The sequence below is a fragment of the Gambusia affinis genome, linkage group LG13 (genome assembly GCF_019740435.1).
Source record: "Gambusia affinis linkage group LG13, SWU_Gaff_1.0, whole genome shotgun sequence".
Lineage (NCBI taxonomy): Eukaryota > Metazoa > Chordata > Actinopteri > Cyprinodontiformes > Poeciliidae > Gambusia > Gambusia affinis.
Genome location: NC_057880.1, coordinates 20261548 through 20283607, shown reverse-complemented (window position 1 = coordinate 20283607; position 22060 = coordinate 20261548). Strand labels below are relative to the sequence as shown.

At 38.1% G+C, this 22060-nt stretch overlaps 2 protein-coding genes and 1 non-coding gene across 6 annotated transcripts in view; all 3 read left to right on the top strand.

Moving 5' to 3' along the window:
* arid4b (AT-rich interaction domain 4B) overlaps window positions 1-5820 on the top strand; it is a 50721-nt gene extending 44901 nt beyond the window's left edge. For all 4 annotated transcript variants that reach the window (XM_044135879.1, XM_044135881.1, XM_044135882.1 and 1 more), the window contains 4 exons: window positions 280-390; window positions 680-904; window positions 1849-1995; window positions 2083-5820. In XM_044135879.1, the coding sequence (XP_043991814.1) occupies window positions 280-390; window positions 680-904; window positions 1849-1995; window positions 2083-2225 (626 nt within the window). In that variant the 3' untranslated portion in view covers window positions 2226-5820. The remainder of the gene's footprint in view (window positions 1-279; window positions 391-679; window positions 905-1848; window positions 1996-2082) is intronic.
* Window positions 5821-7527: 1707 nt separating this feature from the next.
* Window positions 7528-10807, top strand: tomm20a (translocase of outer mitochondrial membrane 20). Its single transcript, XM_044136238.1, has 5 exons — window positions 7528-7759; window positions 8052-8098; window positions 8179-8260; window positions 9924-10066; window positions 10307-10807. The coding sequence occupies exons 1-5, from the start codon at window positions 7636-7638 to the stop codon at window positions 10349-10351; spliced, it is 441 nt and encodes a 146-aa protein (XP_043992173.1). The 5' UTR covers window positions 7528-7635; the 3' UTR covers window positions 10352-10807.
* On the top strand, window positions 10101-10234 carry LOC122843064. Its single transcript, XR_006372661.1, has one exon. It is a non-coding gene; the product is annotated as a small nucleolar RNA SNORA14 (small nucleolar RNA).
* Window positions 10808-22060: the final 11253 nt, after the last annotated feature.

Sequence of the window (22060 nt, the reverse complement as noted above, 5' to 3'; positions counted from 1 at the left end):
ATTGTTCCAGTTTAATTTTTTTTTACATTGAAGGGGGAATTTTAACTGGAAGGCAGCATAAATGGCTAAACTGCCATGTTAGCATGCAGTCAAGCTCTGCTAATGAGCTAATATTGGACCCAGGTGTGGTGAAGCAGAGAGATGTCTGAAAGCTGCAGGGACACCAGCCCCCTGATGACTGGAGTTTGAGAACACTGTTCTAAATCCTCCTTATGTTGTTATTCTTATTTAAAGTGAACTGCTGAGAAGCTGAAATCTCTTTTCTAAATCTGTTTGTAGCATCTGTGAGTCAGAAGAGGCAGAAGGAATCACAGACAGGTGGAGTCTCGAAGAAACACAAGCCTAACCGCAAAAGCCTCGGTGTGCCTCCCAAAAGGAACAGGAAAGCAGGTAGGAGATCAGAACCGTCTGAGTTTAGATTTAAACTCGGATATTAAATCTCAAGAAGGTTGGAAAATAAAGTCATCATAAAGCTATAAAATAACAGCATTGTGCATTTATGCTGTTTTTATTTCTGAAAATATGCCCCCTTTTTATCTTCTCATCAGGTCTTTAGATCACTAAGATTAATCCAGTAGTTTATCCTTCATACATCCATTTATTCCATCCATCCAGAGAGTGTCTATATCCATCCAGCAGTCTGTACTTCAGTCTTTCCATCCTGTCATATCTTCCTCAGCTAACAGCAGTGACAGCGAGGACCAGTCTGTTGTCGAAGGCTCAGCCAAATCGGCCGCCTGTAAGAACACTTCATCGGACCTGAAGGCCTCCGCGTCGCCCAAGTATCACGGCCGATCGCCGCCCTCCAGCCATAAGTACCACAAGCAGGGAGACCCTGATCACTCCCAGCACAGAGACGGCCATGGAAGATCGCCGCGCGTCTACAAATGGAGTTTCCAGATGTGTAAGTAAAAGTTTTCTGACCTCTTTAGGTTTTTCATTCAATGTACCTTCTGGAGTCTCTTAAAAACTTTGACAAAAATATATGAAGAAATAGCTTTAAAACTGCTGAAGTTTGTTATTTTTTATTATTTTTCTGTTTTGTTTTTATTTTTTATTTTTTTTTCCGTGGAATAATTACATTTAATTTACACAACAGGGGCACAAATGGTGCTGCACCTTTCAGATTTTTAGCTGTAAAGATGTTAAACATTATATGTCATTTTCCTTCCTTGTGTTGCACAGCAAAAACTCAAAATCTTACCAGGTATCTTTGGTCTGGTTTCTAGTGGAAATATCTTAGTACTCTTTAAATAAGAAAAACCTTGGTCACAAGTAACTTGCCTTAAGCTTTTTGTAAATCAGTAATTCCTTAATATTGATGAAAAATATTAGTCATGAGTAAAATAATCTGCCAGTGGAAGAACACATTTTCCCATATTATAAGTTAAAATGTCTTGTTCCGCTGTCTTGTTCGTCCTCTGAATACTTTTTCATCAATATTAATGAATTATTAACTTAAAACAAGCTCCTCGTTAGTTTTGTCTTATTTCAAATGTACAAAGACATTAGCAATAAAAACTAGACCAAAAATACTAGATTTTGTGTTTTTGCAGTGTAAGTCCTGGAGTTCGACCATCCTGCAACTTTTGCATACAATCCTGCTTTAGTACACCCAAATTAAACAAATGGTTATCTACCAGGCATTTACGAAACTTGCTGATGTTCCAATGAGGAAATTCAGCTGTTTGGTTCTGGTTTGTTGGAGCAGGAATGCATGAAAAGTTGCAGGACGTCGGGACTAGAGGATAGACATAAAAATGTGACAGGGTTCATGGAGTGTCAGCAATTAATTATCGAGGCACTGTACTTTGTGTTACTAAACTCATTTGGTTTGTTTCTACTTAGCTGATTTGGAAAAGATGAGCAGTCTGGAGAGGATTTCGTTTCTTCAGGAGAAACTGCAAGACATCCGGAACCACTACCTCTCCCTGAAGTCAGAGGTGGCCTCGATCGACAGGAGACGGAAACGCATGAAGAAGAAGGAAAGAGAAAGTAAGCCAGTTCTCTGAATCTCTGCTGGGTCAAAATACAGAAAAAACACTCTATAAACTTTTTTTTTTTTTTTTTTTTAACCTGAAGGTGCAGTGGCCGCTTCCTCCTCCTCTTCTTCGCCATCCTCCAGCTCGCTAACAGCAGCAGTCATGCTGACGCTCGCCGACCCTCCGGTGCCATCTTCGTCGTCCTCGTCTCAGAACTCCGGGGTATCAGTGGAGTGCAGGTGACAGGACGAAGCTGCGAGGAGCCACCGCACAAAGCACTTAACCAGCACCCCGAGGTCGCCGCCCCCTTTCCTTTTCAGCAGGATGGCGAGACGGACCTGACGGTTCTCCGCAGCTGCTGGGGCACAAAGAACCAGACGAGAAACAAGCACTATTTTCTACTGACAACTGTTTCCTCGGCAAGCTATCCGCACTTAAGTGCACTTTTATGAAGATTGCGTTAAAGGATAGGGAGGTTGGGGGGGTGAAATTTGTCAAAAAGATTATCTAGATTTCACTTTAGCGCTTTGTTTCTTTTTAGGGCTGGGCGATATGGCTTAAAAATAAAATATCCAATTTTTTTCATACCAAATCCAATTTCCAATTTTAATCGACTTGGTTTGGCTCTTTCTTTTCTAAAAGAAGAAATCACAGAAAATATTTTCAAAAAAGTGGCTTTTATTTCCTTCTGTGATGCAGTAGGTACAACCTATAAGTTTTGTTTAATTATGAGAATATAGTCATAATTTTTGAAGAACAAAGATGCAATTTTACAAAAAAAAAATCTTAAAATGACTAGAAGAAAAGTTTTTAATGAGAAAACACCTTAGGTTCTCAGGATATGATGTGACCACCTCATATTGTGTAGTTCTTTCTTCAAAAGGCACAGATGTTTGCACATTTTAAAGTCATGCTGTTTATAATAATTTATTTCTTAAACTTATACCACTAACTTTGCAAAATGCTTAGTGTTCCTCATTTTATCTGTAAAATGACGGTATTCATTAATGTGTCCTTTTATCTTCTAAAGATAGGATTCCTCATTTTATGTTTAAAATGACGAGTGTTAACACAGTTAATACTTTATTCTTCTAATATGACTTTATTCTCCTAATTAAAAAATAAAAATAAAATCTTGGCCTGATTCTGATATTTTGCTGCAGGGTTGAAATAAATTCAAAGTCCAAGTAAACAGAAGTGGTAAAATAATGCTTGTCAAACAAAATGGCCGCCCTGGGAGTGCTGACATCACTCTGGACTATTGAAACTGAAGGAGAGCATTAGTAAAGAAAAGAAAATTCAGTTAATTGATACAATCAATTTATCGTCCAGCCCCATTTCTTTTATGGAGTTACTTTTTTACAAGCAATAATGGTTTCCACTCGTTCGAAGTTGGTATCGGATCATTTCCGCTCCGTTCTGAGGATCGCTGCCTCTCCGGCATTAAGGGCAAACAAAACGTCATTCTGCCACATTTCTCTGTCCACGCTCTTCATCTGAAGCGCTCCGTTCTCACGTACAGGAGGAAGGAGGAGGTTTCCGCCCAGCTCATCTAACTCCACCGGATGCAGACGGGAAAAATGCAGTAGTGCCTTTTGCTCTTTTTGAGAATGACGGTCCGTTTTCTAAAAAAACAAAACAAAAACAAAAAACAACACACTGACGATCGGCTTGTGAGTGAGCGGCCAGCGAAGGGCTACATCTGACGAAAAATGACGGATGCTTTCAATCTGTTTGAGAATCTACTACTGAATACTCATCCATCTTGGGTATTACTGTGGAGTGATGAAATCGGTGAATGATCATTTTTTTAAAGCCCGTCTGCTTGTAATTCGTCACATTTTCTCTCAGTCCATTAACTCTTCTGCCCTTCCATCTTCACCGATGTGATTCTGTAACTGCATCAAACTAACTACAGCTGCATCCCAATACATTAGAGTATCATCAAAAGTTTGATTGATTTCGCTGTATAGAGTCGTTTTGCTCAGTAATATGTTTTCACTTTACTTCACTTTAGGTGATTCTGGCTTGCAGCTAATAAAACACTAAAAATTATATAGGACCAATAAAAATGGATTTTTAGTGCAGAAATGTTGGGTTGTGACCTACAAAAGTTAATTGCTGAAGAAGCTGTTCACAGCTGTTCATGATATGTTTTTTTTAATGCAAACATATTATTGGAAAGTTTTGTGGCAGAAAAATGTTGAAAAAAGGGGATAACTGAAGTCTTATGATTAGAGATTCTTCTTTTTGAGGCTCTTTTTGCATGAATTATTGTGTTGAACCTGCCGCACTGCTGAGGTGTAATAGTGACTTTTGTCCTGTCTTTAACTGTCTCCCTCTTGACAACATTGATTAGATTCTTTGAGGTTTAGGTCAGGTAAATCTGTTGCCTAGATTATAATTACATAATCAGGTGTTGGTACTTTTGACAATGTAATCGGGTTAGTAGTCATTTGACACAGCACTCTGAATCATCCTGAGTAACTTTAAAGTGTGGCTTTTCTCTCAGTTTTTCCTTCCACTCAACTTTCCATTAATATTCTTGAGCATAGCTGCAGTCCACAGTTTGTGAATCTCCTTGAAACACTTCACTGGGCTTTCCTTCATAAATTCTCAGTAGGCTTCTTTCCCTGATGCTTGTGCATCTCTTTCCATCACAGTTTATCCTTCTACTCAACTTTGCATCAATTTATTTAGATGCAGAACTCTGTGAACATCCAGTTTCATACAATAACATTTCTGTATTAAAAATCCTTTTTTGGGGGAGATCTAATGGGAATATTCAAATCTTTTGAGAAATTGAATATTTTCATTATCTGTAATCATTTTATTGAGCAAAGATAAATGTTTAAAGGTTTCACTCTGCAAGAAAACTAAAGGAGTTTTTACCTGCCTTACTGTCATTAACAAACTTTTCAATGATGTTCTGATTGATTGAGATGCACCTTGTATTTAAGTGCTGCCTAAAACATTAAAAACAAGAGTCCAACATTTGCAGTATTTCAAACATAAAGTTTTACATCTGTTGTTTATTTTTTTATTTTTGCCACAGTAAGATTTTTCTGATTTTACACCTGAACAGTAACAGTATGCAGGCCTGTTCTCGTCATCGTCCCTACCGAAACCGTTCCCTGTACTCTGAGCAGAATAAAGGTAGAGGTATTGTAAATGTGCATTAATATCACAAAGTGACGTTTGTGTGAACATTTCTAAGAACATCCCTCTGGTGTTTTCCTTTGTATAAATCCCCCCACTGTATGATATCCCGAAGTTACATTTTTGTCCAGCACTTGTATGTAATTGTATGCTTTTGTTATACATTTGTATATTGAGAAGTGTTTTGAGTCGAGCTATTTAATATCTTGCACTGTTAATAACATGTACTTTTCTGTACAGACAGTTTTACGGTTTTAACTGTAGTCAGAGTGTAAATACTGAGGGTTAGAGCATGTTTATTCTCCATGAATTTACATTTTTTCTTTCCTTCCTTTATGTTCCGTTCAGATTGTCCTTTTGTATTTTTCCTCCTTTTTATTTCATTTGTTTTTATTTCATCTTCTCCGTAGTTTGTATTTTCTTTAGTCTTTGTTTGATTTTGCTTGTTAGAGAAGAATTATGGTGTTGGATGCGGCTGAACTGTTTTCCAACAAAACTCGGCCTGAAGCATTGTAGATAAAGGCACAGTAAAGGAGCTTGTCTGAATAAAAAAAGTAAAATAAAAAAGCTCTGTAGTATTTATTAGGCTCATCTGATGATGGTCATTGTGTAATTTATTGTAAAAATGTAAGCAAAGCAGAAGCCTCTGTTTGAAATAAATGCCATAGTTTGTGAAGTATCTGTCTTTTGCGTCAATTTATTTATAAATATTTATATGTATTTTGCATTTCAAGTGTGAGAAATATGAAATATTAACCTGAAGATAACAATTCTCCCAATTTTTATAAAAAAATTTTTAAATTAGTCACTAAATTATGTTGACTTACTTGGTCTATAAGTGTGAATTTGGTTTAACTGGATATACATAAATTGTACACGCTAATGTTATCATTACTTTAGCAAAGTTTTTTGTCAATAATCTATCCTTTAAATAGTCATATTTTCCTTCCAGCCTCATTGCATCATTGTTTATTCAAGAGAGGTGTCCACTTAAAAGAAACTAAGGATTAACGTGCAACAAAACACACAACGTGTGAGTTGGATTGTTTCATGTTGATTAGATTTAACAGCAGATGTAATTTTGCCTTCAGTTAAAGAGTAATGAGCTTTAAAAAAATTAGCTTTTGATTGCTAAGTGGATGGCATTGGACATGCTCTCCTGTCTGGAAATATGCCACTTAATTAATCTGCAGGTTTGTGAAGTAATGACTCTTTAAGTGAATGTAAGCTTTAATTAAAGGCTGTCAGATTACCAGCTTCTAGCAGAAGGTTGGTGTTAAACTGAGCAGATTTGAAGCTGATTAACAGAGATAAGGGACATAAGTTTAAAAACATCACACACAGAGACTTTATATTTTTAATTTGGATTTCACAACAGACCTTTTGTTTCACTAGAAACTAACATTTATCATTTTCACTAGAGTTACAAAAGACTGAAAGTGAAATATAGGAGAGATGGTATGTCAGGGCATTGTAACATTTAATCATTCATTGAAGCAAGTGTAAAAAGGTAATTCTATTTTAAATTACGTTTTTTAAATTTCAATATTGTTACTCTCATTTAACCTTTTGCTTACTTTAAATTAACATTTAATCTGAAAATCTGTCACATTATAATGCCACACTTCCCTGTATTTTACTGGGTTCTCAGGTGATAGATTTTAGAATTAAGTTGGCTGAAGAAGCAGTTTAAGGCAAGAGAAATTGAATATAATGTCCCACTAAGTAGAGCAGCAATAAAAGTAATTATTAAGGATAAAATAAATAATATATGGCAGGAGAGATGGAATTTGGAAGAAAGAGGAAGGCATTTACATAAAATGTAAATTTTATGTAAATTTTACAGAAGGAGGTAATCATAAAAAATAATAGCATAATGAATAGGAGAAAAGAAATATGGATTAACAGTTTGAGGATTGGGCATACTAGTTTAAACAGTGGTTTAAAAATAATAGGGAAACATCCACCAGGTGATTGTTCTTATTGCGGGGAAACAGAAGGAGTAGAACATGTGTTGATTTATTGTAGGAAATATATAAAAGAGAGGAAAGAACTGGAAAGAGTAATAGGGAGTTCAGTAACTGGCTAATTTATTAGGGAAGCATCAATCACATGTCATAATTCAAGCACTTATTAAATATTTAAAAGATACAAAATTCGCTCAGAGGATTTAGTATGCATGTATGTGTGTGTGAGTGTATAAATATGTATAGAATTTAGTAATTTATTTATTTTATTTTTATTATTTTTTAGATTTGAAGATATATAAGAAAAATCAATTTCTGAAATTACATCTCCGTCCAGTTGATGGCTGTAATACGCGAAGTGTTTAAACTGCCATTAAACGCAATAGGAGAAGAATAGAAGTTTGTAGGAGACGAGCGGAAATGACCTTGTCCTGTGGACGTTACGTACGACGTCAGGTGATTCGTATTTCCTTTCCGCCGCAGTGTGCTAGTAGCTAGCCGTGCTTGTCCATGATCGGTTTTTAAACATGATGAGCGGCAGGACGAGTGCGATGGTGGCTGGGATGTGCGGGGCCCTGTTCGTCGCGTACTGTATTTACTTTGACAGGAAGAGACGGAGCGACCCGTTGTTTAAAGAAAAGCTTCGTGAGCGTAAGTTGTTTTTTTTTTTACCGTTCGTGAAGTTGTGCTAGCATCGTTAGCATCATATAGCTAGCTGCAGCCCGCAAGGACACCGCACTAAAAACTCTACACAGACTCTCTACTATGATAGATATTTACTATATTCAAGCTGTTAACGAGATGAGGACGTTATTATATATATTAGCTTCACATGTGAGATAGTTTCGTAATAAAACCTGATGTAATCTTTCTAATCTTGTAACCACGTGTTTTCCAGTACATTTAACTCGATTCTATCAAAAGACTGTTTTCTTTCTCACAGGTAGAAGAAAACAAAAAACGTCAAGCGAGAAGACAGGAATGGCAAAGGTGAGCCGTTTGTGACACTGTCATTAAATCAATTATATCTTAAATACAAAATGGGTGATCTTGGACTGTTTGCTGTGAAGTTGCCTGACCTGAAGGACCCAGAAGCCGTTCAGAAGTTCTTTTTGGAAGAAATCCAGCTGGGAGAAGAGCTGCTGTCACAAGGTAACCCTTCATCTCACATGGCGCTTTTATTAAGGTTGCATTTTTAACTTCAATTTATAGACTCTGCATCTAATCAAATGTAATTTATCTGAATCTCATGAAACACAAAATGTCCAACCAGAATCTCAAATTCTAAAACGTGTAAAAAAAATAATCACTTAAATTTGGTGTTTTCATGAAGTGCTAAACAACTTGGTCCAGTACATTTCCAGATATGCACCGTCCACCACCCAGGCAACATTAGCTGCATTTCCATAGACCATATACTTACACAAATTGGAATTACAAAAATAAATTTGCTTAAAGGAAACACGCCATTTAAAAAAAAAAAAAGTTATTCCACTAAGGTATTTTGGACTGTATCGAAATTGGTATATTTTGCAAAACTGCAATGGAAACACTTTTTTGCATCCCACAAGTCATGTGATGAACAACTCAATGTTATTACTGGCAGAAAAGATGAATAAAAAGACAGGAAGTAGTTGGAGGAAGATGGTGTAGCATGAGTTTTAATGACGTATCACGTGAACAAACATATTCATGTCTGATTTTTATAAGCATTTCTTGTTCAATAAAAACACTGGAATTGCAATAAAATAATATATATATATATTTTTTTACATTAGTAGCAATTTTGAGCACATTTGTAATGGAAACGTAGCTACTGTCATCATCAGTGTCAGTGTGTTCAGTGTTAGAATTGCAAAGGAAGTCTTGAATCTAATATTTGGCAGGATTATTATAGTAAGTGGTCATTAGTTTGTCTCCATTTTGGAGTTTTAACTACTAAAAAGAAACACACCTCATATCAAGGTCAACAGAAGTCTGTGCAACAGGACAAACACATTGTAATGAATGAAAAGAAAAGTCAGAAAAATGTTGATTAATAGTAATTAATATTGTCATTGCAAACTTGAAGCAGACGCCGTCCGATTCAGATTCAGTTGCATATATTCCAGTTTGGTCCAATTATAGTGGGGGTTTAAAATTCAGATTATTTTTTTCTTTTGTTAAAAAGTTGAGCCCCGTCGCTTTCCACTATGTCAAGTTGCAACAATCTTTTCTCCTAAGGAGCAAATGTCGCCCAAAGAAACGATTTATCTTTGTCACAAGACACTAAATTTGATGTTTAAAACTCCCAAAACGTTCAGAATAATTAGCTTTACTATTTTATTCCACTGTATATTCAGTGAGAGCATCAATAAATTAGAAAATATGATTAAATACAGTTACCGTTTGCATTACAGTGATAAAAATCTAATTTCTTTATGTAACCGTAATAAAAAAATGTTTTACAAATGGTTTGTGGGACTCTGATTGCTGTCATTTAGTCAGACGTAGTTACCTAAAAAAGACTGTAATAAATAGTTCTTACAGTAACTTTTTTCCCTTTATTACAACAGTACCACAAAATATTGTAATAAAATTTTACGTCCATCATCTACTCATATTGACAATTCCTTTAAAATATCTAGTTCTCATTAAAAATGGCCACTACAAGTTTGAGATGAGAGGAAATTGGAAATCTGAAAGGTGAATCAGATTGTTCAAAAGTTTTTATTCTTTTTTGTTTTTAAAAACATGTTTCTAAATGTATTTTTTGTTCTTGTTGCCAAATATAATGACCTATCTTAAAATTTCCGTGCTCTTCACTTCGACCCAGGTGAGTTTGAGAAAGGTGTCGACCACCTGACCAATGCGATCGCAGTGTGCGGTCAGCCGCAGCAGCTGCTGCAGGTCCTCCAGCAGACGCTGCCTCCGCCCGTCTTCCAGATGTTACTCACCAAACTGCCCACAATCAGCCAGGTAAGACTCTTCTTCCCGTCAGAAACGGCAGTTCAAGCATCCTTAGAAAACCCCTCAGTCGCTTCTGTAGCTTCTGGGACAAGAAAGGGTGCAAGATCAAACTTAGAATCATCCAAAGCTGAGAGCAGAGTCACTGTAGCTCTTTGCTATTTCACCTCTAAGACAGAAATAGATTGAAAATAACATCATTTATAATTGAACAGCTTAATAAGGTGTTAATTTTTTTGTTTCTGTTTTCAGCGAATCATCAGCTCCCAGGCTTTATCGGAGGATGACGTCGAATGAATGTGCAGACGAGTTGGAGACGAAACTGCTTTTACTTCTCCTTTAAAAGGGTTTAACAGTGATTATCGCAGCATTGTTGAATATTGAAGACTGTTGTGACTTATCAGCCCAAATACGACATACTTTACAATATTCTGGAGTTAAAAGGAACTCTTAAGTTCATCTCTCCTCACTCTCATCAACTATTGTTTTATAGTCATTTTGTTTGTTGTCTTTCCTCAATGTTTTTTTTGTTTTGGTTGGAGCATCATGGTAGTAGTAATATATTGATTTACAGTAGACAATTTATTTTATGTTGCTATGAGTATGACATTAAATTTGTCTACGGGGAGAAGAAGAAAAACAAAATGTGTTAATTTCTGTGAAAATGCGTTGGCATTGTCGGTTTAACGTTATTTTTATATTCTAGTCCGTCACCTATTTGTGTAAAACTCCATAATAAAACATTAAAACAAGTTTCTGACTGCAGTGGCTCTCTACTACTTTTTTCCACCGTAGCTGGTGATATTCCACTGAAAACAAGCTGGTTTGTATAAACAAAAGGCTGCAATAACCAGACGGTGGAACTACAACCTCAACTAGAACTTAAGACACAGGTGTCAAACTCCAGTCCTCAAGGGCCGCTGTCCTGCAACTTTTAGATGTGCCTCTGCTGCACCACATGTGAATAGAATAATTAGGTTATTAGCAAAACTCTGGAGAACTGATCTACACAAGGAGGAGGTGGTTAAGCCATTTCATTCCAGTGTTTTGTACCTGTGCCTCATCTAAAAACTGCAGGAGAGCGGCCTTGACTTAAGACATTCAGTTTTCTTCACACTTACCATCAAATAATCTGAATCTGATAAAGATATTTCAAATATTTGCTAATTTATGTCCTATAAAGTCAAGGTTAAGATCTTTTGTCACCATGTATATCAACTTTGGCAAAAAGTAACAAAGAACCAATTAGTATTTTTTAATTGATATAACAAATGCTAGTTTTGATAGAATAATTGCAGTAAATTTTCAGGAAAAAAAATTTAAAAGAACCAGAAATGTATAGTATTTATTTTATATCATTTTTATTTTATTTTATTTTGGTGCAAATATTTTAGTCCACTTCAAATAAGACTAATTTAATTTACAAAAAACATTTGAGCAATATGTAGTAGCTTGTTTTTGGTTAATTATTTCTCAATATTGATTAAAAAATACTACTTCTGGTAAATTATTTCACTTATAACAAGACAAGTGAAATGATCTGCCATTGGAACTAGTTTTTTTTTTTTTTTTAAATCAATATTAAGGAATTATTTGCTTAAAACAAGGCCTGTAAATTGCTGAAAAGTTACTTGAAAATTAATTTTGTAGTAGGATATTTGCAGACAAAACCACTTGGTAAGATGTATAAGATTTTTCCGATGTAGACTATGACTAGGTTTATATTGGAACAGATTTGGTTGTTTTCCAGTAGGACTACACAGGATCTACGTCACATTAACGCTGAAAAGTGATTTGAAAGGATCCATCAAAGGAAGAACCCTTGACGGAATTACTAGATCCACTTTGAACCAGCAGATGGCAGCAGTCGTGCACGGAAAGCCCTGCTGTGCTTTGCTTTATTGATGTGCAGGAATCAAATATTTTTCGATTCTCAAAATGATAAAATACCAAATGTGGCAGGAAAACATGTGCACAGGGGAGCATAAATCAAACCCGGCGGTGCCTTTTTGTTGCCATTCATAACATCCAGGCACCACCAGAATAATGTACGACTGCTGTCAAGAGTTTTCTATTCCTGTGTCCGGAAACCTCAGCTCCTGTGAGTCGCCTGACCCACAGCGTGTCTTCGGTATGAATGGCTGTATTGTGTGTGCATGAGAGCAAAAGTGGAGCAACCAAGTTTAGGAGAAGGGAGTGGGTCTGGTCCGGTTTGGAAGACAAATAGAGGCGTAATTATTTTTATCCCAGTCTGCAGCTGTTATTCCGAGAGTGCTGGCCAGAGGAAACTGGGCCACGAGGTTGCCAGGAAACGAGAGCAAAGACGGAGGGGGAAAAATAGTTTTTCTACAACGAGGAATGAAAAGTGGAACGACGGCTCAGAAATGTCGAGTGAAGACTAAATGGTGGTCACTGTTCCATCCATTTTCCATGAACTCATGAGCTGCTGTTAGAGTCATTTGGTGGAGCTGGAGAAGCCTTTTTGGCTTCAAGTTTCTGTGCGGGAAAAACGAGTTAATCTTTCATTTTGGAGGAAGATGCAGAAGGTAAATCTGAAACTTTGGTCTGCTTCTGGCTGTGCTACCCTCCCAGTTTACCACAGCTCTGCTTCTCCCATAAATAAACAGCCAGCAACTGGCTCTGGCTCTGGCTCTGTGGTTCCTCCCCTGCGGACTGGCTGAAAGGTCACTGAAGGATACCAGACCACTGCTGGCTGCTTTGGGGGTTTGCAAACTGAGAAGAAAAACAAAAGCAATAAAAATCTTCACAAAAAAGCAGACATTGTTGTTGATTAGGATGACAAAGCAAAATCTTCTGTTTTGTGTTGCACAGCGGGATCTTTCGTGCAAAAATCAAATTTAAGTCACAGGTGTTTGTGGTCACATCCGTGCGGGAAATACTTTTAATTTTACTGTATTGTCTTCATGGTGATAATGAGTCAGCGCTTTAGAGCAGGCATTAAAATGAACCAACTACCTCTAGCCGGGCAGTAGGGGGCGCTGTTGCTCCAGACTGGGGTCTAATCTGGGAGCGCAGTAGCTCCAGTAGACAGCAACAATGGCTAGTGCTTTGCCTGCAGCAGAAACTGTGTTTTCACCAGTTGATACACACTTTTATTCCCCCAACTTTGACATAGTGACAGACTCCAACCTGTTAGTTTACTAAATCAACCGGAAATAGCTCGTTTTTTAAATACACTTCTCCCTAAAACGGGTGGAAGGCTTAGAAAAGCAGCCAGAGGGAATCCAGACTTGGGAACGTCGTAATTACTGTAATAATTTGAGATCTTGTCAACAAATTATCCACAACAGCTCATGACCTTTTTGCATGGTGCTGTTTCATAGTGTGAGTTTAAATGTCAGGCGTTTGATTGCAGCCTCTGTGCAGCGAGTGTCATCTGAACATAGTGGTGGAGATGTCTGGTTATGTAGGAGCAGCTGTGTTTGGGAGTTCAAGGCAGCCAGAAATAACTCGGTTGTGTGCAGTTTCTATGGCAGCTTCACGTAGGCTCTGCTGCACTGCTCCACATTTGACATCCTCAGAGTGTTGCCTGTAAGTAGTTTTATACTGGGAGTAGTGAAGGACGATGTGGCAAAGACTGTTTTATTTGCAGTGAAAGTATGATCTTATAGGCTACATCACTTTGTGAATATATTCCAATTACTTAATCAACCAAAGTACTCCAGATCTCCAAACTGTCAAACTAAACACTCAGAGAACGTAAACTAGATATATTCAACATATTTAAAGGGAAAGGAGGTCAGTAATCTGCGTTGGGTTGAGACAATAATGGTTTCTTTTCCATATAAATCACATCAGTTTTGTCAAAATTCAAAACAAAAACTTTACTTGAAATAAAAATATCAATTCAGTATACAGCGGATTGGGTCACCTTGAGTGATAACTCAACGCTACCAAAGTATTTATGCAAAATTTTAATACAGTCTTAAAAGCAACAGATGTCCTTGCTTCTATTGAATAATAACATAATTATTACAGTTAGGATAATCAAAGCACGTCTTGCTTTTGATGGGAATCTTTTAACAATGAGGAGTTAGCAGATGCTAGCTAGCTCCCTCGCTCTTTTGATGAGACTTGTTGATTATTCAGCACTATCAGTCAGTTGACTGAAAGAAAACTGACTTTGTTCGCAGTTACAAAAAGGGATTTAAGCATTAAATCATGGTGTAAAACTGGAAACTAAAGCAGTGCCACCTATCACTGTCATTAAGATAGTGGTGTTCAAAAACAAAAGGCATGACGCAGTAGGCTAGCCAGCATGTAGCACTACTAAAGAACCAGCTAATATTAGCTCTCTAAAAAACAAGGCATCCAAAAGGAATGACATTATGTGCAAAGAGCAATTGAAAATTGAACCCAACTATTGATTGTGTAGAATTCCCAGATTCACTGAACATGTCTGAAAATTATTTTTGGATAATTCACTTGTTTATACATTTCCTTGTGGAGAACATTTAAAATATTCAAAAGAAAATGCAACTTGTGATGTAGGTGAAATGTTAGTTGAAATGCTATTAGTTGGGGTTTGCAAAGCAGCCAATCAAACAGCACCATTCATTGTCCTTGGCGCTGATTGGCTGTAAACTGTAAGAGTGAAAGTATGAAAACTGTGGATATTAGCTTCTGTGTTTTTGCCAAGATGGTTTCTGCTGTGCAGAATAATTCATGTTAAAGTTATTAAAATGGGAAGTCATCAGTAGCTGCGTTTCTAATACAAATATGCACAAAACTTCGCAATTGCGGTGTTAAAATCACATGAATAAGCTAGTTTACACTATAAGCGCCATCCTCCTACCACTTCCTGTCGTCTTCTTCGTATTTTCCGCCGAAGAAGAGGTTCTTTCCCGCCGTCTTCTTCGGCAAAAATACACTAAATTGAATACAGCCAAAGAAACAAGTCATCCTTTCACAAAGTCTTTTCGAAATCGCCGTACTTCAATTAAGCACATTTATTTTCATAATTCCAATTTGCGTAATTTTATAGTTAATAGAAACACGGGTAATTTCTTTTAGAGGAGGTTTCATCTATTCGCAGGCAGTTGTGCTCCCAAATACCAGCCAATGTCAAGTCATATCGCCCACATCTAAACGTGATATTTTCCCTCTCTCTCGGTGTCCTGCGGCGCATGTCGTGGCCGTACTGCTGGTGTCTGCAGCCTGCACTTTACGTTGTCATGGCGAGGGCAGGAGGCTCGGGAGAAACACCAGGCACGTCGAGGCTACCTCGAAGCCCCTCACGGTAGCAACACGCTTTATTTAACCGCGAGTTTTTCACTGCCATTCACCACTAAGGGGGCGGAAAATAGGAAGAAAAAATTTCCAAGGCACGTCCTAAAAATAAAGCGGCGCTGTACGTGCTGAGAGTATTAACTTTCACACAGATGACCCATTTTCCATCTCAAAGGGTCTGAGGTTGGGTGGAAAAAAAGCCTGGTGATGGGGAGGGTGGAGTCAACAGTTTAGCCAATCACGTGAACCTAAAGCAGGCTACAAATCCTGGTGGATTTCTCTTCCTCTGTGGGGTAATGTCTTTCTGTCATCTGTTTTTCCATTCCTCTGCTTCTACATCCCCCCTCCAATCTCCTCCACTGTAATTTTGCTTCTTTTCCTGCCCTTCCTCCACTCTCCAAGCTGGTTTTCCCCTCTGAACTCACTTGTTTACATTCTTTTTCAGTGTTAGCCGGAGAGCCTGGACAAAAACCCAAACCATAATGTGTGACTTCTTCTCTCTAATAATGTCACCCGTCATCCGCCCACCCACGAGGCCTCCAAACATGCATCTTCTCATTGCCAAATTGCTTGATAGCACCAAAAGAAGAGAAACAAACGCATCACATGACCTGTGAATTCCTGTTTACGCCTTGCGGTTTTAGTGCTTTTTGCTTTGATAACATGCCTCGTGTAACAGCTGAAGAAAACGAGAAGGGTAGAAGTGAGCAGAGCTGCAGTGACGGTGAGATCGTGTCATGTGTCGTCAGCATTATGTGCAGGCACGATGTAGGCAAGAGGTCAAACTAGACTGGTGGAAGCAGGGTTGCCAGATCTGACTGAGAATTTCCAGCCCAAACACAATGTGGAACCCGCCCAACTCCAACATAATCTCAATCGCTAAAGAAACGCTGACGGTAATAGCAACAGACGTAGACGTATAGCTATATAAATATTCTTATATGTTTTATAGGTTACTGACTGCATATATAGACTTTATGTTTTTCATTTGTCCTTTACTAAATTCTGACCAGGACCTGAATGAAGTTAGCCTCCCCACCTTCTTCAATTTAAACAAAATTAATGTTGTTTAATTTTGTTTAGGCGTTTGTGCAGCAAACCTTTTTATTATTTGATTCTAGAGATATTAATAGATATTTCCAGAGGTCATTGAAGGTCAAACAGCCAGCCCACATCTACAAAATCAAATTAGTTGTCAATTAACCTAGCTACAAATAATTTAGTTGCGCAAATGTAAAACAAATTATTTATTTGAATTTTGTTTGATTTTATTAGTATTTTAGGGACTAATCTCTGGAAACAATTGTTTTTTAATTTTAAAAGTTGTCCTGGGATTTCTGTTTTACGACAATACTACAGATTGACACCAATGACTAATCGTTAATGATGCCACTTTCGACAGATTATAGACATTTCAAAATAAATGAACTAATAAGATTTTATAAATAGTTCTCATTGATAACTATTTAAAAAAATATCTCTGAACACTTTCTAAAGACATGCCAAATGTTGCTTATTGAATTGATTTTATTTTATTTAAATGGGACAATGAACATTAACACTGTCATAAATATACCGGATTTAACTAGATGCTAACTTCCATCCGTAATCCCACGAAAAGCAACCGTAAATTGTAACAATCGTCGATCTGGGATTTAAAAAAACAAAAAAAAAAACAACAACAAATGGGCGGAAACCAGCCCAATCTGGCAACACTGGAGGGAAGTGGCTCGCTGCACCGAATCGGCGGGTGAGGAAAGGGTTAACATGAGCAGACTGTGTGCAGTTATTTTCCCCCTCTCTGTCTCTGATCTGCCTTCCTGTCTCACCAGCAGTGCAGAGGCTTTGAACATCATGAGAGAGTCAGACAGGCTTGTTTTGCATACTGTAGGTCTCCTGCATTGACTTGTAGCAAATCCCTGCCCTCGGGAGGCACGTCAGAAGGGATTAGTGGGGAGGGACTGGGCCTCACAGAGTTTCCCGTTGTCGCAGCTCAGCCTTGCTCTGTATTTTCATCCTGCAGAGTGAGAAAAGAGCGAGCAGGTGGGGGTGGTGGGGTGTCAGCTTTAGTGTGCAACGTGTGTGTGTGCGTTATACAGTGGTGTTATTTCCCTCTGCCCTGATTCTTTGGAGCTGTGCTGAAGGGAGGGGTGGGGGTGTAAATAATGTATTTGGAGCGGCGGGGTAAAGGGAGATGGAGCTTGACCGAGATGAGAGCGCGGGAAGGGAGGGGCTGAGCGGCCATGCTGTTGCACAGGAAGCTGGGGGCAGGAGGCGCCGGGGGGAGAGGGGTGTTGTTGTTGGTGGTGGAGGAGGAACTGTACGAGTTATAATGCTGTTTTGATGCTCAGGGGAATGTGGGGCCTCCACAAGAATGTGGCAATCCTCTGCTTCCGCTCTGCTCGCTCCGTTTTAGCAAGACCGATATGGTTGGCTGTTTCAGGCTGCTCCTACTAACGCATTCCTTAAAGGGGACGTGTTATGCAAAATTCACATTTTGCATGTCTTTGTTCTTCCATTTGGATCTCGACTGTAACCTCCTAAGCACTTAAAAGAACACACCACCGTTTCCTTTTCTTTTTTGGGGGGGTAATAAAAAAAGAAAGACAAATATTTAAGTGTATTTTTTTTTAGTATCTGGAAAATGAGCCCTTTCAAAAACCTTTGAATGTGTCATAAATAAGCAGGCACTGCCCGTTACCTAGAAACCGCAGCAAAGCCTGGGTTGGTAGCCTAGCTAGCAGCCCCAGCAAGGTTCCAGTACATTGAGTCAACTGGATATACTGCTGTATTTACAATGGCTGCTGGAAAAGACAAGTGTTTTGTTGTTGGCTTACCATTCAGAAACCACTTTTTGCATTCTTCTTTGTTGTGTAAGAGTCTCTACTTATGCTTTTCAAAGATGCACGATTGTAAAATTGCGCACATTCTTGCAGCCATTTTCATGTGCAAATGTAAACATTGAGTTGGGTGCGTGGCCAGCAGCAGTAATGTATTTTGATTTAAAGTGACAGAACAGCTCATTCTGAAAGGAGCTCAAAATAGGCAGAACTGAGCAGAGTAAAATCTCATTATGTAAGAATCATTTTGTGCAAGAAAATGTGGTGAAGTCGTTTTGTATAACCCAGTATGACCTAACCTGTTCGAGAAAGCATAATAGGTCACTTTTAATAATAATGCAGCAGCAGCTGGTGTGATAAGATTCTATTTAAAAGCTTCACATTGGCCTGTTTGTCACCATCATTTTGGAAAATAGATTCTTTCATTCTAGATTTTGCACAGAAGTGTTCAATGGAAACAGTATTGACTCCTCCAAAGGCAGGACAAGCTCTTTGCCCGTTCAATATTAGCACTAAAAGCAGGCAATGTGACTGAGTGTTGCATAACATGCTTAGGTCAGTGGGTAAATATCTGGACTGCAAACAAGGTTGATTTTTTTGCATGAATGGCGCTATGGGTGACCCCTGCCTTCTGCCAACCAAAGATCAACTTACTCCACTGGCATAGTCCATTCTGCAAAAACATAAAAATACAACATTATTTCAAGACTTGAACATTAGAAACTGAAAAATATTTTTATGAAAAGGTGTGCATTGTGTGACAAAATGAATAGGTACTACATGAAAAACTCTCATTTTCTTGAAAGGGAATGTCAGAATAAGACATTTTAATAGGTCCCCAAATATATTTTTTTATTATTAATTTATCATAAAAATGTGGTTTGTTTATTCTTTGAATGTCTGCTTTTTAGCTAGCAATTATTTTGCTTTTGTTCTCTTTAAGCTAGTTTACACAACGACCAGCTGACAAAACTATACAGCAAAAGTTGCACACAACAATGGTTTAATGGATGCAAATACATTAAATATTTATCTTTTATATAAAATTTTTTCCATTACACCTTAATGGAAAACTGGCTATTGTTAGTGAGACAAGTGAGCATAGCAGAAACATTGTACCACCTTGGTTTTGTTCAGCCCTAAGCTTTGGTTAAACTTAGAAAAAGTGACTTTCTCCATGTTTTTTAACTCCATTTCTTTTGCAAACAGTAGCCTGTTTCAGCTAACAGATGTTAGATGAACTCTTGCTCGCACTGCATGCACCAGCATGTTTGATTTTACACGTCATTTGCTAAAGTTGCACCGACAAGTTCATTTGTGTTAGTAGATGTTTTTTCACTTGACTTGTGAAAAAACACAAGTCGTCAACACGTTGACGGTAACAACAATTCACTTCACAGTCCTTGTTTTTACAAGGATCAACATTCTTTGAACTAGATCTGTGCGTCACTCTGATTCCCCAACCTAATTTGACCCAAACTACCAAGTCCAAATTCACAGCAGAAGTTACTATCTGCATGTGCGAACCATTCATGACTGTTTGAATGATATATACAGATAAAATACTCCAGTAATGTCATATATTTTTGGGAAAGCAATAAAGAAGTCACTCCATAAAACCAAATCTTCACAAGAAAAGCAGTCATATTTTTTTTCTGCTCGACCTACTTTAATTTTTCTGAATTAAATATCTCTACCATGTAAGATATCTACTTGAGATCTGAGTCGTCACAAATTATTGGTGTAGATTCTCCATCATCCAAAGAAAAGACAATTCGTAGCAACTAAATAGAAGACAGCCAGGGTTCTTGAAGATGATTCACTTCTAATCCAAAAGGCACATTCAGTTCTGAACAGGTATCAAGCTTTTAGGTTGTAGTCAGAACAGTCACACTAACAGGACCATTAAAGTCACTAATAGGGCCGTTAAAGTCCTGTCTACCACTGACCACAACCTCTATGTGGTGTTTATCTTCAACTATGGTCACTAGTGATCGTCTCAAATTGGTTATATGAAGTTTATTCCATCTGTTAGCTTAAATGTGTACATTAAATGAGTAACTTCTTTATATAGCACCCATTGTTAAAATACTGAGCCTTGGAAATGTTCACTTATAAGCTGTCACACACGTTTGTCCTTTCGTTTCTCTTACGTCTGTTATATTTTACAGCACCAATAAACATAGAGAAGCATGAAAAACGACAGCACACCGTCTAAACAGCGGAAGGTGTAAAAATGAAAGAAAAAAAAAAAAACACTCCCCTTTCCCTTTGTACACACTTTAGCCTTGATGTAACAGTTGGATGGTATCGTTTTTTTGGGGGGCCCACAGAGCTGCAACTGTTTCACCTCGTGGAGCTCGGCTGCTGAAACGCCCACTCGTTCACCCGAGAACTACAAAGTGGGTTTGACGCCTCGTATCTTGTGTAACCGCGCTCTTTGAAGATGCTGGCTTTGAGCTCTGTGTCTCATCAATTCCCCACGCAAAGCTAAATTTGATTGTGAGGCGAGCACATGAGGGGGCAGCCTATCTGCCCCACTCGTTTTCATGTTATTCATTCATGCCCTCTATTTTTGTGACAAGTTTTGCTCGGAGAAGTATTTTACTTTTTCTTTTTTTTTGCTGTTTATGTAACCATTTTTATCTGTGTATGGATGTGCAGAGAACGATGGCAGAACAAGGTTTGATTTTAGTGTCTTCTCGTTGAAGCAAAAATAAATGGCAGCCTTATTTCATATTAGAACCTTAAAGTTCTGACATATCATCCACTCTGACTTGCTAATAAAACTCGTCTAACCAGTAAATAGGTCTAATTTTCTGTTCTGTATAGACTGATGAGGTCTGATGAGGGAGATGAGTTGTTAAAAAACATCAGTGAAGAACACAGTCATAGAGAAAGCTGTGAAGAAGTTTAAAGCAGGCAAATTTTTGATTTGGCTGAATAGAACTTCACAGAAGATTTTTTAGATTTTTATTTGGATATATTTGAAAATAATGCATTTTTTTCCCCTGTACTTTGTGTTTGTCTAGCTCATAAAATCCTAGTGAAACTGAAGTTTGAGGTGTGTGAAGTAGTTCAAGGAGGGCATGTAGTTATTACCAACAAAGCTGAGCACTTTCTGGGATTTAAGACAAAAACATAATTAAACAGAAATCCACACATTGCAGCCCATGGAGGAACCTCCTCATAAAACGAGTCCTTCTCATCACAGTGCATTCTCGCCTCATTTGTCACTGGGGGCCTTGGATTTGTCACATCCGATTTTCTTTTCTCAATGAGCTGGAAAAGGAAGATTACAGGCTCATAGTCAGTGAGATAATAACTGCGAGTTGAGCTTTGATTCAAGTCCACAAGTAGATGATGCATCCTACAAGAAATTTGACTCTCGGTTCAACTGAAGCCCATTTGGAAATATGATGTTGACTGCTGGTTAGCCTTGCAGGCTTTTTTTATTTATTAGTTTTTATGGGGCCTGCTGCTGAATAATACATTAATCACTTGATGTAACTTTATATCACTGTGCGGCTGCAGAGGCAGCACTGGCAGCTTTTCAAATTTAAAGGAGCGCTGTGGGTTTTTTTGGGGTTTTTTTGGACTGCTATCTTGATGCTCTCCTATAATTATAAATGCATAAAATAACTCCACAGTTACACACTGAGCCATCTCAGGTCAAAAGGAAAGAACCGGTGGAAAGCAGAGTTGCAGATGAGTGCAGCAGCTCAGATTGACTTAATCTGGTGCCTGGAAATGCAGCAAAGGCTTTTAGTCCAGATGACGCTCAGTGTGGGACCTATCTGTTACACAGCTCGGCGAGAAGCTTTGCGAGAGCTTCCCTCCCTCCTCCGCCGCCGCCGTCACCACACCATCCCCCCCTCTGCCTCTTTCTTCCAGAGATGGCTTGTTGACATCCATT